Source organism: Aphanomyces invadans, assembly GCF_000520115.1.
Source record: "Aphanomyces invadans strain NJM9701 unplaced genomic scaffold supercont1.1, whole genome shotgun sequence".
In the NCBI taxonomy this organism is placed as follows: Eukaryota; Oomycota; class Saprolegniomycetes; order Saprolegniales; family Verrucalvaceae; genus Aphanomyces; species Aphanomyces invadans.
In genome coordinates this window covers 2393979-2408977 of record NW_008580146.1, presented here as the reverse complement: position 1 = coordinate 2408977, position 14999 = coordinate 2393979, and the positions used below count along the sequence as shown (strand labels likewise).

The following is a 14999-nucleotide window of genomic DNA, read 5'->3' as shown; positions in this document are numbered from 1 at the left end:
AAAAAAGCATACGTACAGATATCGAGATATGCAGGAAACCCGATTCGAACTTACAATATAGCCAATCAAATGGATTTGGTGGGCTCTGAACGATGGATCATTTACGCAACTAAATAAATAAATGACGTGTTTGCTACTACTTCTCATAACTTCACGCATATTCATGTGGATTGTGTGCATTTTGGTGAACAGCACATTCTTCCGCCGCCGCACAAAAATGATCCGTCGCATTGGCAAGGCGTCGTTGCTCCTGTCCGTGGTGCCGATGGCTGGACGCGCTGCTCGAGTCGCTTCGCATGGTTCGGCAATCCAAGCATGCCGCATGCTGTCTTCCAAAGAGACGCTTGCAATGACTGAAGCGGACTGGCAACGGAAGCTCTCTCCAGCTCGATTTCGCATCCTGCGCCTCAAAGACACAGAGTACCCTGGCACGGGGGTGTATGATAAGCACACAGAGACAGGTGTGTATACTTGCGGTGGGTGCGGCTCGCCGCTGTACACGTCAGAGCACAAGTTTGACGCAGGATGTGGATGGCCCGCATTCTTCGACGCCGTTCCCCATGCGGTGAAAGAAATCCCAGACGCCGATGGCCATCGAACTGAAATCGTGTGTGCTTCATGCGGCGGCCACTTAGGTCACATCTTCCGCAACGAAGGGTTTCCCACCCCCACAAATGTCAGGCATTGCGTGAACTCGCTCTCGTTAGACTTCGAGTCGTCGCACCGTGACGACCCTTAACCACTCATCAATGGAGTTCACTGTGCGTTGCCAATTGACCATGGGGACCATGAAGTCGTCGGCGACGATGCGGCATTCGAGCACGATGGAAACAAAGATGATCTGGCTCAATTACAGCGTCTACGTGCTCAACGACAACAACATGGCTGTGCCACGTTTGGTCCAGACGTCGGGGGACTTGCCAGCGCCACACTTGAGATCGACGGCGATCATGAACGATGGCCGTTCGCGCGTACCCGTGCGAATGGGGTACATGTACAGCGGGCAGCTATACGTTCCCTTGGATGCTTTCTTTTTGGTCTCGACGGGCTTGAAGTGAATCATCGGCATGTTGCAGTACAAGTCCATCGGGTTCGGCTCGGCCAAGCAATCATGCTCAAAGTCCCACCGGGCGCCTTCTAGGAACAGCCCCTTGACGTACGCGCCGTCTTTCGGGCCGACCACGATCGAGTCTTCATGCTGGTTGATGATCAAAAATTCCCAATTGAGCGAGTCGATGGACACGCCGTTTTTCCGGGCCGCGGTTTGGAGCAGCGCTGTGAGGAATCCCGTGGGGTATGTAAACCCCGACAGCCAAAACACGACGGGCTGCGCCGTGTTGGCCCAGTGTCGCATCTGGTGGATTCGGAGCTCGAGCTCCTGTGTCCAGCTACCGAGAGGTTTCAACGAGGGATAGCAAAAGCCCCATGCTTTCGGGACCGCGCCGATCAGCATCGCATTGTACACCGCTTCCAGTTCGGGTGTGATGACCACCATCCCTTGCATGCCTTTCTCCAACGCGATCAGCTGGCTCTTGATCGCGCCTAGCAGTTTGTTGTACCGCTCCAATTCCTGCATCAAGACTGTCTTCAGGGCGTCAGGGTCGCTGCGCGTCTGCAGGTTCAGCTTGACGTTGGGCAAGTCGAACACGTCGGGCACCTTTTCTTTCAGATTCGACAACACGCCCATAATCTTTTCGTCATTGCCTTTGCCGCCTTCGGTCGCGCCCATCGCTTGCAGCCCAAGGATAGTTCCCAAGAGCTCTCGGCCGTTGTCGATTTGGGATGCAATTTGAGCATTCGAGTGCTGCCCGAACGCGGCGGGGGGGTCCTCGAGTGGTAAATTTCGAATAAAGTCTCCGTAACTTTGCAAATCGCCGTCTTCAGGGACAAAATACTCGGGCGAGTCCGCCAGGGGGGCCTGGTCCAGCTCGAGAATGTCCTCGCAGAAGAACTGGCCCACATACACGAGCATAAGGCGGCGATCCCAGTCGTCCGTCACCCGCCCACCGTAGTTTGCCTGAGCGATCAAGTACTTGAGAGCCTCCCACGGGGTGTCTTCGTATTCGTCCAAGTAGATGGCAAGCACGTCCTCCGAAATGGCAAAGTCCGACTCATTAAAGTCGTACGGAATGTTCCACCCCAGGTTGTTAAACTTGCGCCGCTCGAGGAGTAGTGCATGGAACCAGCACAGGCAAAACAGGAGCCGCTTGTACTTTTTCGCTTGCTTGCACCGCTGGAAGCGGTCGACAGTGACAGTGTTGTAGAGCCGAAGCAAGTTGGCACGAAGGCCGCGCGGCGGCTCAGTCGTCATTTTGATGCCGCGTTGAAGGATCGCGATGGGAAACTTGGGATTCGGGTCCGATGTGAGCCAGAGCCGAAAGGTCGGGTTGACATTCGGCGACGCGCAAAAGTTGTCGATGAGCTTCTCCAGCGTCGGTGCCCAACTCAACATCAAGTGGCAGTTGGCCAAGAAGACCCAGTTCCCGGCCTCCAGCCCGCGGGCAAGCATGGCTTCGGCAAACTGACTTTGCCCTTGGCCAAGTGCGCAGTTCTCGACCTTCTTCCCGAGGACTTCTGCCAACGCCATCAAGTTGTTTGTCGGGTCTACCCCCGGGGACAACACAAAGATGAGCGGCGTCTTGAACGTCGAGTTTTCGTATATCGCACGCAGGTCGAATGGTGGCGGGTCGACAAACTGTGGTCCGAGGTTTGTCGAGACAAACTTTGCCGCTTGGATCGTCACGCGATCCGGGCGCAGCACGCGCAGGAGAATCATCCGCTGGAGCTCGTTGCACTTGCCTAGGCAGAGCATGGACTCAGGATCATTCCACGGGTTTCTCGATCGAGAGTGATCGGGTGAAGCGCACCTTCCCAATCACCTGGCAGCGCTTCGACTTCGGGCATGCTGCTCTGGAACCATGCCTTCCAGGATTTGCCCGCCTGCTCAAACGACGAAACGAGGCCTTGAAAACGACTCATGCGATTCAAATCCACGACAGACATCCACACGGGCTCGGCGCAAAAGTCGCTGACAGGGTTGTTGACGCGTTCGTCATGGCCAAGGAGGTTGCCGCCTTTGAGGAGAAATTCGTATTCGTCCATGGGGACCTTGTTCATGCTTTGCATGACGCGGATGCACATTTGAAACGAAAAGAGCAGCTTGTGGCGCTCAAATAGGCCGCGGCACGCGTACGCGTACACGGCGTACGTATGGTAATCGTTAATCGCGTTGATGCGCTCGCTCAGGTCGTCCGTCAGCGTCAGCGTTTGGCGGGACGACCGACTCTTGGCAATCGATTCCTTGAACAGGTCCACGTACGAATCGAGCGAGAACTGGTACATCGGGTCGACTTTGGTCATGTCGTTCAGCACAAAGTAGAGTGTCGACGACCGGACTGCCACAGCCACATATCCCATGCGCGCCGCGTCGATTTTCTTTTCTGTCTCTTCTGATATCACGAGTTGCGAACTCACTTCCTCCGACGTCACTTTGGACGCGTTCAACGTGTTGACGAGCGATTCGTCGTCGAGCAAACTGCCCTTGGCATTTGACAGAAGCCGTAAAATCTCGTTTTCCAAGTCGACGAGTTTTCGCTTGGCTGCGGCAACTTTGACGACAAGCTCCGACTTTTGCTCTTCTAGCGCTGGCTCCTCCATTTGGACGACTGTACCCAGGAGCTGCGCCTCGAGCCCCTGTTCCTTGACGACAAAGTTGACAATCGTCGTCTTTGTCGACACTTCTGGCGTGTAGTGTGGATTGTGCAGCTTCGTCGTCAAGTAGAATCGAAAGTCTCGGTTGTAGTCGAGCTCTTTGTCCCCGATGCGAAGGATTTCGCGGTTCCCGACCTTGACGATGCTTTTGTTCAGGATCGGCTCCAGCGACGGGTCAAGTTCCTCTTGGATGTCTTGCATCAACACTGCCGTGCCAAATCGAATAGCGTTTTCCAACTTGCGCAAAAAGTCCTTCATCATGGGGTCCACCACGTCCAATTTCGACCCTTCCAACGACTTGATCCACTTGTTTGCTTGCCCTTGGGGATCGATCATGAGCGGCCACCGCTTGCCTCGAATCGTGACGACGCCGTTCTCCGTGGACAAGTTGTCACGAGGGAGTCCATGTGCGTTCCAATGGCGCACGTCCGTCGGGTCGGCGAGAAAGTCGGTGAACTGGAACCCCGGCGACGTGGGCAGCGCTTGTTGCTGTACGCGGTTGCTCCATGTGTCGAGAAGCGATGATCGAAACAGCGAATCGAACGGCCCCGCATACGACAAGAAGGCAGCGGCGACCAAAGCGTCGCCGACGACATTGAGCAGGGACGCGTCTTTCGTCGCAATCGACGTTTGCCAGCGCTCGCGTTCGCCAGACAGACCGGACACGAGCTGCGTTGCGCGGCTCAACTTGAGCTCGAGGACCTCTGCTTCCTCGCGCAGCGCGTTCTTTTCACTGACGCTGTCGTCGTACTGCTTCTTGAGCGCTTCGACCTTCTCAATGACTTCCTGGAGTTTGGTCTTTGCCGTTTGCAAGTCGCGCTGCTTGATCGCGAGCGCTTGTTGCGATTTTTTGAGGACTTCTCGCTTCGGTGCCACAAGGCGAAACACACCCGAATACACTTCCATAGCCAGCACCCACGAACAAAGCGCTCCCGCGGCGCTCGACACCTTTTTTACTGTTTCTGACTTGAACATTTCCTTGGACGTAAACTTTTTCAGGGCGAGCAAGGTCTTGTCGCGAATCGAGTCCTTGTCGAACGTTTTGATTTGTGTGAGGAAATTGACGTCGTTCATCTTGACCTTGGCCTGCGCCCACGTGGGAGGGAGGCCGAAAAGAACCATGACCCCACACATGACCAAACTGACCTAAAATTTCATTTCGAATCACGCTGATTCGACACACACACGTACTGCTTCAGGAGGCTGCGAATACACCTTGACTTCAGCGATCGACTTCTTGTCGAGCAGCTCGACTTCCGCCATTGCCTTGGCCAGCGCCGGCAACGCTTCGTCCAAGTCAGTTTGCGCGTCATCGGCGATTTTCTTGGTCTCGATCTCTTCCTTGAGAATGCGCTCGCTTTCCGCTTCGACTTGCTTGCGTTGTTCATCGGCTACGCGTCGCTCGCTGACAATGATCACGAGCAAGTCACTGCAGTCCTTGTTCTTTTGGGCAACCACGATCTTGCGCTGTTCCAACTGAATCGACATTTGCTCCACTTGGGCGCGCGATTCCTCTAGTTTGGCCAGCCCGTTCTTGAGCTTATCGCGGGAGTCAGCGATCGAGCTGCTCTTTTCAAGCAGCAGTTCCTACGCAACATGGCGTCGTGAGTGCCGCGCGATCTCCAACAACGCGAACGGACCACATAGCCCTTGACCAAGGCGAGATAGTTTGTGGGGGTCACGTAGTTGTATCGCTTCATGGAAGCGAGCATTTGCGACGACGCCAATACGACGCTGCTGTGGATAACGGCAAAGACGGCCGAGATCTTGGGTCGCTGCGACGGGGTCGCCACTCGCTTTTCTTCCAAGAACTTCATCCCGACCTCCTGCAACGCATCGATGGGCCACTCGTCAAACCAGTCGATCGTTGTGTTGTTGACGAGTGATGGATACTGTCTCACACGGTTGCGGAACCCTTTGCCGATCGGGCTCAGCGCAAGCACGATATGCAGGTTTCTTCGGACCTACCAACCCGTTCAGGCGGCGGCCAGAAGAACGGTCGACTCATGCATACCTCGTTGATGAAAAACGTCCACATGCTGTCCTTGGTTTCTTTGACACCTTGCGCCCGTACCTTTGGCCGAATTGCTTCGAGGATCCCGTTGATTTCGTCTTTTTCGTACAGCCCTGGGATTTCCCCGCTGCTGAGAATGTTGTTGATGTCCTCGATAAAGCTTTCGCTCTTGATCTGGGTGTCGCTGAACAAGAACGTGGTCCGCTTCCCGTTGATGCCGGCGCTCGTGTACAGCTTCTTCATGTCTTCGTGAAAGTCCATCGGGCGGTAGTTCTTGGTCACTTCAATTTGAAACAGATCGCATCCCGCCACAAACGATGCGAGCCGGGTCAGAGACTGGCGCCCGCTCCCGCCCACGCCAACCAAGAGCAAGCTCCCACGTGCGGTTGTTAGCTGTCGGAAGATCCGTAGCAAGTGCATGAGGGCATCCCCAAAGAGGACGAGATCCATTGGAACCAAGCCCGGCTCGACGTTGTAGTTATCCAGTTGATCTTCGACGAGCCGCTTCAGTGCCGTGACGTCGTCGACTTCGTCGTATTTGAGCAGAGACGAGTCGTCCTCCAACGGAGTCATGATGCCGCTAAAGAGTGGGCCGTTTTCCTTGAGAGTCTCCGGGTGTGATCCGAGCAAGCGGGACCACTCAGTTTGGAATGAAGAGGACAGAATTTCATCGATCTTTGCCTAGAAATCGGTCAGAGTCGCGTCAGAGTCGTCATGACGTCGTACTTTGAACGTGTCGCGGTCCTGCGCGCCCGTCAAGCGATCGGAAAACGTTCGTAGGCACTCGTGGACCCACATGCGGAGCATGCAGTCTCGACTCGTGATGATGTGCTTATCCGCAACGAGGAGGCCCGCGACGACCTTGGCCATGTCGCGCAGGTTGAATAAGTAGTGGCAGTTTTGGGGCGTCGGGAGGAAGTTGGTTTCGACGGCTTGGTAGATTTGGATCGTGGCAGACACGAGAGGGACCCCCAGCGGCTTAATTTCGTCGTCGAACTCGCTTAGCTTGGGCACGAGCATCGTTTCAAAGATCCGACGTAGCTGCGTGCCTTCCGGGAACGTCATGTTGATCAAGTTGAACCGACTTTGGAAGCGAGACGAAATGACGGATCGACCGCCGCCGGGCGGGCCCATCGACGCCACGAGTTGCATGTCGACAAAGTACTTGAGCGTTTGCTTCTTTCGGTCGTACCAACAACCGTAGTCTACCCACTGGCGGAGCAACTCGAGCGGAGGCTGGGACCCAAACTCGTCCTTTGCTGGCATATTCATGTCGTCCACGAACGTGATGAGCTTCTTGCCCCCGATCGGACCAAACCGATTCATCGATCGCTTTTCCATGACGTTTTCAATCACGTCTTGCGTCGTGCTGCTCGATGTGGCGCTGGAAAAGTTCATCACGAGGCGTTGGTAGTTGTCATGGAGCCCTTCCAGCTCCTTTTGGATGATCGACGTTTTCCCAACCCCCGTGTCGCCCACGATAAGCGCATGTAAGCCACCCATGACGAGAGTCTGGAGCAAGAACCCGTATCGAAGCGTGTCGACAGTTGGTACCATGATTTTGTAAAACGGTGTGCCAGGCAGGATGCGATACGCGGGGGGCAATCGCTCGTCCCACAGCTTGAGTTCGCGACCCTTGGCATCGACGAAGAACTCGTAAATGGTCTTTACGGGTGGGTAGATCGTGTCAATTTCGCGAATGCACGCGTCAAATCGCGCACGACCTTCTTCGTTGGCCGCCCCCATCACGCTCCATGTCAGGCAAAAGAGGAACCACCTTTCAATCATCGGCCCAAACACGTCCGTGCCGAGTGCACGATCCACGCCGTTGTCCTTGGTCGCGAGGACAGTGTACAAGTTGCAAAACGACTTCACGCCATTGAATTCGGACACGGGAATGAGCTCCGTGACCTCGGACGCGCGGAAATGGAGCACCTTGGTCATGTACTTCTCAAACAACGCGTTCAGGATGTCTCGTTCGTCCTGGTCGGTGATTGTCTTGGCGAGCCAAGTCTTGACATACGGCCGCCATCCCAAATCCTCGACATCCATGTAGACCATCCCCGCTCGACTAACCGTGGCAGGTGACGCCACGGACAAATCCTGGACTTCAAACAGCAGCGCCATCGATGGACTCATACCTACGAGGCATCGTGAGCATTCTGAACTGTGGGAAGCGCCACCATACCAATTCGATCGCCGTTGATGAGGGTCAGCACCTTGTTGTCGTCCATGACGCTGTTCATGCTTTCAATCCAGAGGGTGTCGACAGGTCCGTCGAGCATGATCCATTTCTCGTCGGGCTTTTCGTCACTCGCCAAGGTGCGAAAGATGGCACTCAGGATGCCATCGATCCACTCGAACGTAGACAAATCGTACACGCCGTAAATCTCGTTGAGCGAAATCGACTTGGGGTTTAGAACCTGGACGCGGACAGTGTTGTAGCCAGCCACGCCTTCTTTCGCCAGTTGTGACTTGGCAGCTTGGAGGGTTTTCCACACTGTCGACTTGCCGGCCATCGTCTGGCCGACGATCATGTTACAATGGCGCGTCGCCTGCGATTCGTACATTTGAATCGTCTTGAACAGAATCGTCGGATGCAACTGGAGTCCCTGGGCCGTCAGCTCATTCTGGATGGCCGCTTGGAGCGCGCCGTACTCGGGAATGGCCAACTCGATGGACGGGAAGAGGTCCCCGAGCAACAGCTTGAACAGAGCCGCGTCTTCTTTGACAAACTTTGGAGCGTTCATGTCACGAAGGGCCCGCAGAAGAATGTGTTCCTCTTGCATGTTGTGGTCTTCACGCTTTAATGCTCCAGCCATGTTGAGCACAGCTTTGAGCGACCGAAGGCCGAAATCGTAGTGATCTTGCTTGCTCAGCTGCTGGATCATGAGCCCATACAACGTCGTGGTCTTTTTGGCCAAGACTTTGGCGTCGCGGAATCCTTCGGCTTGCAGCATGACTTCGGCAATGAGCGCGAGGTCGGGCACCATCATTGCGCACGGCCGCATGAGCGCCTTCAAGTTGTCGGGGAGTTCCGTGCGGCCGGCATACCCCGGGTTCATCGTGATGAAGATTCCCATGTTGTGGTTGCATTTGATCACAGTGCCGAGAAACATGAACTCAGGTAGCTTCATCGTGAGCGCCTGCATGATGGTAAGCACCTGCTGCGCGACGACCGACAGCACTTCGATCTCAATTCGGTTGAACTCGTCAAAGCAGCCCCAGCCACCTGACTGGACGAGCCCCGAAAACATGCGCCCGACAGATTTGTAGTCGAGGCCGTCACTGCAGTTGAACACAATCACGTACTTGGCCAAGTTTTTTCCGAGATCCTTCACCGTTTCGGTCTTCCCCGTCCCGGCAGGCCCGAGGGGATTCCCCCCACGGTTCAAATGCAGTGCCGTCGTCATCGTGAGCACACATCGATCCGTGAGCGGCGTGATGACAAGGCGCCCGTTGTTGCCCTGGTACTCGTACGAGTACTGCAAGCACGTGACCGTTTGTTTGACTTCGCAGATCCCGTTTTCGCCCAAGTCTTTGTTAAAGTAGAACCGGAGCTGCATCAGCCATTCAAAGTCGTTGGTCGACTTGCAGTTTTGTTTGACTAGGCGGTCGATTACGTCACGAGAGTGAATCTCGATTGTGATGAGCGCCACGATCTTCTTGCGTTCGATCGATGTGAGCTGCCCACGGACCATGTCGGCGAGTTTGTTCAAGTACGATATCCATTTCTTCTTGAGTGTTTTCATGGCTTTTTTTTCGCCTTTTGCGACTTCGTTCAGGGCTTTGATGCACTCGTTTGTCCACGCGGTCTGACCGCACGTGATGAGCAACTGGCCCGGAAATTCTTTGATCCACTTTTCCTTTTTCCCGCGGTACGCCACGAGGCACGCAGCAAAGAGTTTCTCAAGCGACGCAATCATGGCGCTTTCGACGCGCAGGAGCCATCCTTCGACGGCTCCCGCCACAACAACGTTGCTGTTGAAGAGCACTTGCTCGCCGTCGGGGGAGTTCATGCCCGCGGCCTCAAACGTCAGGTTGTTGCGCGTGCCAGGATACAGCAAGTAGAGCGACTTGATAGCTTCAAAGCACTTTTTGATGTGTTTTTGCACTTGGTCTGGGTCTTTCTGATGGCCCAAGATCTCGAGCAAGTCGTCGTTTGAGAGGAAATAGAATCGCGGAAACATCATGCGCTTCGTTTCGAGGTACTGGTCGAGGCACTTTTGGATCCGGTCGAGCTTATCCTGCATTTCGTTGAGCGTGTCGAGAGTGCTCGGCAAGTGCGTTGCCTTCAACGCGTTCTTCGCGTGGGCCATCCCGGACGTCACGGAGCAGTACGCCGTGTTTACTTCGTCAAACAGAGTGCTCTCTAGCGGCAGTTGCTTTCGAATGTCTTCGGACGCCATGAAGATGCTCTCCAAGTAGATCCAGCACCGTTGGACGCCAAGAAGAGTCTCAATCACTTCCGACACGTGAGACAGCGCCTTCTCCCAATACAACAACTTGGTCGAGAACGATTCAAAGAACGGCGACGCCTTCATCGTGGACAGCTGGACCTGGTCGTCCTCGAGGGCCGTGAAAAGGTCTTCAGCGGACCGCACTTTAAAGTAGACCGACTTGTACTCGACAATGTCAACGTCAATTGAGTTCCACCGGGTCTCGATCCCGTCGAGCGCTTGCTCGATCGACAGTTCCTTGCTCGCGTTGCTCGACATGTTGGAAATAAACTCGGCGTGCAAGTGAAACCCGAGCGAAAACACCTTTTCGAGGGTAAAACACTTGGAGTCGGCATCGAACGACTTGTCCATCTCTTCCTTGAGCTGGGCCCAGTGACGCGGCCGCAGCGCTTCGTTCTTGAGGTCCTGAATGAGCGGCAATGTCGCGCGGAACTGGTCGATCTTTTCCTTCATGGAACTCCAGATCGCCCATTCCTTCATGTCTTTGCCAAACTTGGTGATCTTTTTGAAAAACTGGGCCGCCGTCGTTTCCATCGTGTCGACTTCCAACTCGCCAAACACATTTCCCTTCCACGAGCTCCACACCGACTCCCACTCGTCGTAGAACGCCCAGATTTGCTGGAGCAGCTCGAGTTCCTTTTCTGTTTGAAGGAACCCGTCGTTCATAGTTTCGTCAATGCCAAAGATATCCAGGCCTTTCTTCAGAACGGCCTGGCGTGCTCGAGTCGCCTCCATCTTCTTTTCAAAATCGAGGAGAATGGCATGGGCGGTCGCAGAGTCTTGCGTTTGGTCGGAATACGGCAACGTCGACACGGCTTCGTTGCGGAGGTCGATCATGTGGTTGCTCAGCTCGGCCACGTTGTCCTGTAGCGATTGCTTCATACTGATTTTGCATTTTTGGAGCATCGTATTCGCGTCGACCATCATCACTTCGTATGCTTCCCATTGCGGCCGCAAGCTTTGGAGGTCCCGCGTTTCATCGTCCGTGATCTGCACGTCAAACTCGGCGAGCAAGTCGTACTTGAGCTGAAGGGGCTCGAACTGGGCCTCGACCGTCGGGGCTGAGTCCTTAATTTCCTGGAGCAGCCCGATGCTTTCGCCAAGATGGTCCAAGTTGGTCGGCTTGACTTGCAACCGCTTGGTATTTTCTTTCATCATTTTGATCAGCGCTTTGAGCTCGTCGGATGCAGTTTGGTTGAGCAGTCCCGTGAGTTTGCCGATCCATTGCACGGTGTGGTCAACCAGACTCGCCTTGAGAAAATGCGTGTCGATTTGAATAAAGTTGATGGTGTTTGTCAGGTCTTCGTTCTGGATGCTCACTTGCTGCTCACGGTACCGCTCAATGTCGACGCGGAACTGCTGCAGCGGTCGGTTCGCCTTGGCGTATCGACGAATAAACGCTTGCTTGTCTTGGTTCCAGAGCAGCTTGTACTTATCCCAGTACCCCAAGTACTTTTGGAGCTCCGTGGCACTTGCCGACATCCCGTTCATGATGTGGACGAGGACTTTTAGTATCTCTTCGTCGTTGAAAATGGACTGATGAAACGTATTGGTGCTCGCCAAGTTGGTGGACGAAGGCGGGAGCGGCGACGTGGGGTCCCCGCTGTCTACGGCTTTCGATGCAACGGTGGATGGCACAGTGGGTGCAGGGTCGTCGCGGCCGTTCACGGTCGCCGTCAGCCGCGGCACAACACTGATCACGTTGAATATCTCCTTGGCCGCCGTGTTGACCATTTGAGTCAAGTTGACCATGAGAGGATTGAACTCGACTTTGCCTTCTTCCAAGATCACGTGGACTCGGAAAAGCGGATGCGGGTCCGTTTTCGCATCGCCGTTGATGGCTTTGCTCAGTTCTTGAAGGGATTTCTTGACGGACTGGCGCAGCGAGTCCTCGAGGGTCTTGTCAGCGCGTTCGACGAACCGCGTCCACTCGCGCTGGACATCACCAGGTCCGCTGGCAAAATGCGAGTACATGGCGCTCATCGTGCTGCGGATGTTTTCGTACGCGAGTTTAAGCTTCTTCTCGATATCGGTGCGATGGGCTGCCTGCTTGACTTCGAACACGCCGTCGTCGTACACATTGTTGCGCTCGATCGAGATGTGCATGAGCCCGGCGATCATTTTGCAGTTGGACGCGATCACTTCTTTGTTTTCCTGAAACTCGCGCACGATGCGGTACGTGGCCTCACAGTGCTTGCGGCAGTCGTTCACGTACCACTCGACAACGCCCTTGGATAGCCACGTAAGTTTGGCCAGTCCAGGTTGGATGCGCCGGTCGAGCTTTCGAATGATGTCATCGAACAACCGCCGCTCCGTCGTGCTCAGCTCGTACAAAATGCGGTTGTAGTCGCGTACAACGAGGGTCACATGCTCCCGCAGCACGCGAAGCTGCTCCTTTTGGTTGCAAATGTCGTGCGCAATGTACGGGATCTGAATCTCCCCGTTAAAGTATTGCCAATAGTGCACTTCAGCAAACAGTTGGAGCAGCGGCCGGTCGAAATTGCAGTGCAAAAACCCTTTCTTCGATCGTCCGAGGAGTTTGTCGGCATTATTGGCATCGATAATCACGGCTGGCGCGTTGGGGGCTGCGGTGCTAGCAGGTACAGCACCCTGGGCGACGGCTCCACCGGTCGCTCCCCCGGCGTTTGCACCGTTTGGCGCTGGTGCCGCAGGCGTTGTCATGTCCGTTCCTGTGCTGTTCTTGGTCATCAAGGGGTTTTCCAACCGCGAGTTCAAGTTGGTGGTCCCGAGCGAATTCAGTTCTTCGATCCAGTCGTTGTACTTTTTTTGAATGTAGTCGTGGAGAACGGCTTTGAGACCATCGAATTGGGCTTGGGCTTCGTCGAACTCGACCGCGCCAGGGGGAAGCGACGTCAAAAGTGACAACCGATGCAAGTCTTCCTTGACTCGAAGCTGCAACCCACGGGCCCATAGCGCCGAGCCCGCGTACTGTGGCTCTGTCGTCGAGAGCGGAGGCGACGTTTTGTTCTTTTCAAACAAGTTGCGCACGGTCACGACTTGGGCCTTGAACATCCCGTACACGTCGATCGTGCGTTTTTCAATGCAGCGGCGAATGGCCTCTCGCTTCGAAATCGTTTGGAACGCTTGCAGCAAGTCGCACCCTGCCGCAATCGTCGACACCGAGTCGAACGCGGCGTTGATCACGTTCTGCGTCATCGCTTCGAGATCTTTCACGCCGTTCTTGAATACGTTGAAATCGCTGTGCCAAAACGTTATCTTGACGTCCAGGATATCGTAGTCGAGCTTGCGAAGGCGGTCGATGTGACCCTCAAACTGCGTCTCGATTCCCATGAGCGACTTGACGATCTCTTGGCCCCGGTTCCCGCCGAAGCACGGCAAGCTACTGCTGCCTTTTCCTTTGCGCGCAAACTGGATCTGCCCCTCGCACACTTCGAGGAGCTCGCGGCATCGTTGGACAAACGCGTCGACCTGGGCAAAGATGCTCGTGTCGTCGAACTTCCACTTGAGCTGGGTCGACGCATCCGACGCAGTATTCACCGACTTGGCGACGTTGTAATATATTGTCTTCCACGCGACACCGCACTCGATGGTTTCTTCCAAGTTGCGGATGCTGCCTTCGACATCCCCGTTGAAGATGTTTTGGAGCGAGATTGTCTTGCAGCACACGGAGATGATTTCGTTGCTCACTTTTCGCAGCAAGCTCGTGATTCGGTCCTCCGTGTTGTAGAACCGCGAGTACATCCAAATGAGGCGGATTGAATTCAGGAGCTTGGGCAAGAGCGACGGAATCTCATACGGACTCGCGCCTGCCATTTGTTCACAAATTGGACACAGCTTTTTGAGAAACCGTAAGTTGTCGTTTGCCTCAAACGACCCCTGCTTGATGATCTGGCTTAATGTTTCAAAAGGCTGCAAGTACGACGACTTGGCCAAGCTCAGGATATCCACGATTTCCTTGACGCCTGGACGGTTCAATTGGTCCGTAATACCGGACAGATCTTCCGTGCGATGTTCCCAGAACTTGATTTCTTCGAGCGGCCCCGCGCCCTCGGCGTCGTGCGCGTTGTCCTGATTATTCACTACTTCCTTGATCTGCCGCGTCCAGTGGATTACAGTGGACTCGAGTTGTTGCAGTAAGTCTTTGTCCTTGTAATTGGCCTTGTCCAGCGCAATTGGTGGCAAGTACAACACGGTCTTGCCGCACCCTCGGCTCACTGTCTCAGTGAGGCTTGACATGAACCGATAGAACTGGGCGGTGAACTCTTTCTGGATACTCTCGGGCCATGACTTTTCTTGCTGCAATCGTTGCATATAGAACGTGTTCATCAACTGAAGCAACGACGAAATGCCCTCGCCATGGATTGTGCCAAACTGAAGGGTTGCAACTGCTGTCGTGGGTTTCACACTAACCTGGCCGTTCTTGACGAAGTACATGATCGTTGTAGCATCTCGGGGCGCTGTTATCGCGACACGGAGTGCTTGCGATGCGTTTGTCGAGATAAACAGTGCTGGAATGTTGAGCGAATCGGCAAACTCTTTCACGCATGCCGAGTCGGACGCGGTCCACTTTGCTTGAGTGAACCCCGGCAGACGTATCCGATCTCGTATCCAGTTGACAAGCTCTTCAGTCTCGTCGAAGCTGCTTGCACTCATCGCGCAAACGAAGCGGCGCTGACCTCTGCTTCACACGGCTTGATGAGGCTCGTCACTTGTGGAAGTGATGAAATTTCGAAGGAACAGCGCGTCGTTTCGCGCCAATTTGCTAAAGGTCGCGAAACAACCATCACTCTCGCACCTTTATCCGGATAAATTTATCGTCGTGCGGGAAGATG

At 54.7% G+C, this 14999-nt stretch overlaps 2 protein-coding genes across 2 annotated transcripts; one reads left to right on the top strand and one right to left on the bottom strand.

Moving 5' to 3' along the window:
* The first annotated feature begins 154 nt into the window (after positions 1 to 154).
* H310_00730 (methionine-R-sulfoxide reductase) lies at positions 155 to 849 on the top strand. The gene has a single exon (XM_008863609.1). It carries the CDS (start codon positions 164 to 166, stop codon positions 737 to 739), a length of 576 nt encoding a protein of 191 aa, XP_008861831.1. The 5' UTR covers positions 155 to 163; the 3' UTR covers positions 740 to 849.
* Positions 826 to 14876, bottom strand: H310_00729 (hypothetical protein). Its single transcript, XM_008863608.1, has 7 exons — positions 7914 to 14876; positions 6452 to 7866; positions 5726 to 6406; positions 5352 to 5675; positions 4903 to 5298; positions 2868 to 4857; positions 826 to 2799 (listed from the first exon to the last, which is right to left on the bottom strand). The coding sequence occupies exons 1-7, from the start codon at positions 14818 to 14820 to the stop codon at positions 860 to 862; spliced, it is 13653 nt and encodes a 4550-aa protein (XP_008861830.1). The 5' UTR covers positions 14821 to 14876; the 3' UTR covers positions 826 to 859.
* Between the last annotated feature and the right edge of the window lie 123 nt (positions 14877 to 14999).

Excerpts from the sequence above, each read along its gene's own strand:
- H310_00730 (XM_008863609.1), top strand. The coding sequence starts at position 164 with ATGTGGATTGTGTGCATTTTGGTGAACAGCACATTCTTCCGCCGCCGC.
- H310_00729 (XM_008863608.1), bottom strand. The coding sequence starts at position 14,820 with ATGAGTGCAAGCAGCTTCGACGAGACTGAAGAGCTTGTCAACTGGATA. Across the intron at positions 5,676-5,725 it reads GGACGTTTTTCATCAACGAG|GTCCGAAGAAACCTGCATAT; the intron begins GTATGCATGAGT and ends ACGGGTTGGTAG. Across the intron at positions 2,800-2,867 it reads GCTGCCAGGTGATTGGGAAG|GCAAGTGCAACGAGCTCCAG; the intron begins GTGCGCTTCACC and ends TGCTCTGCCTAG.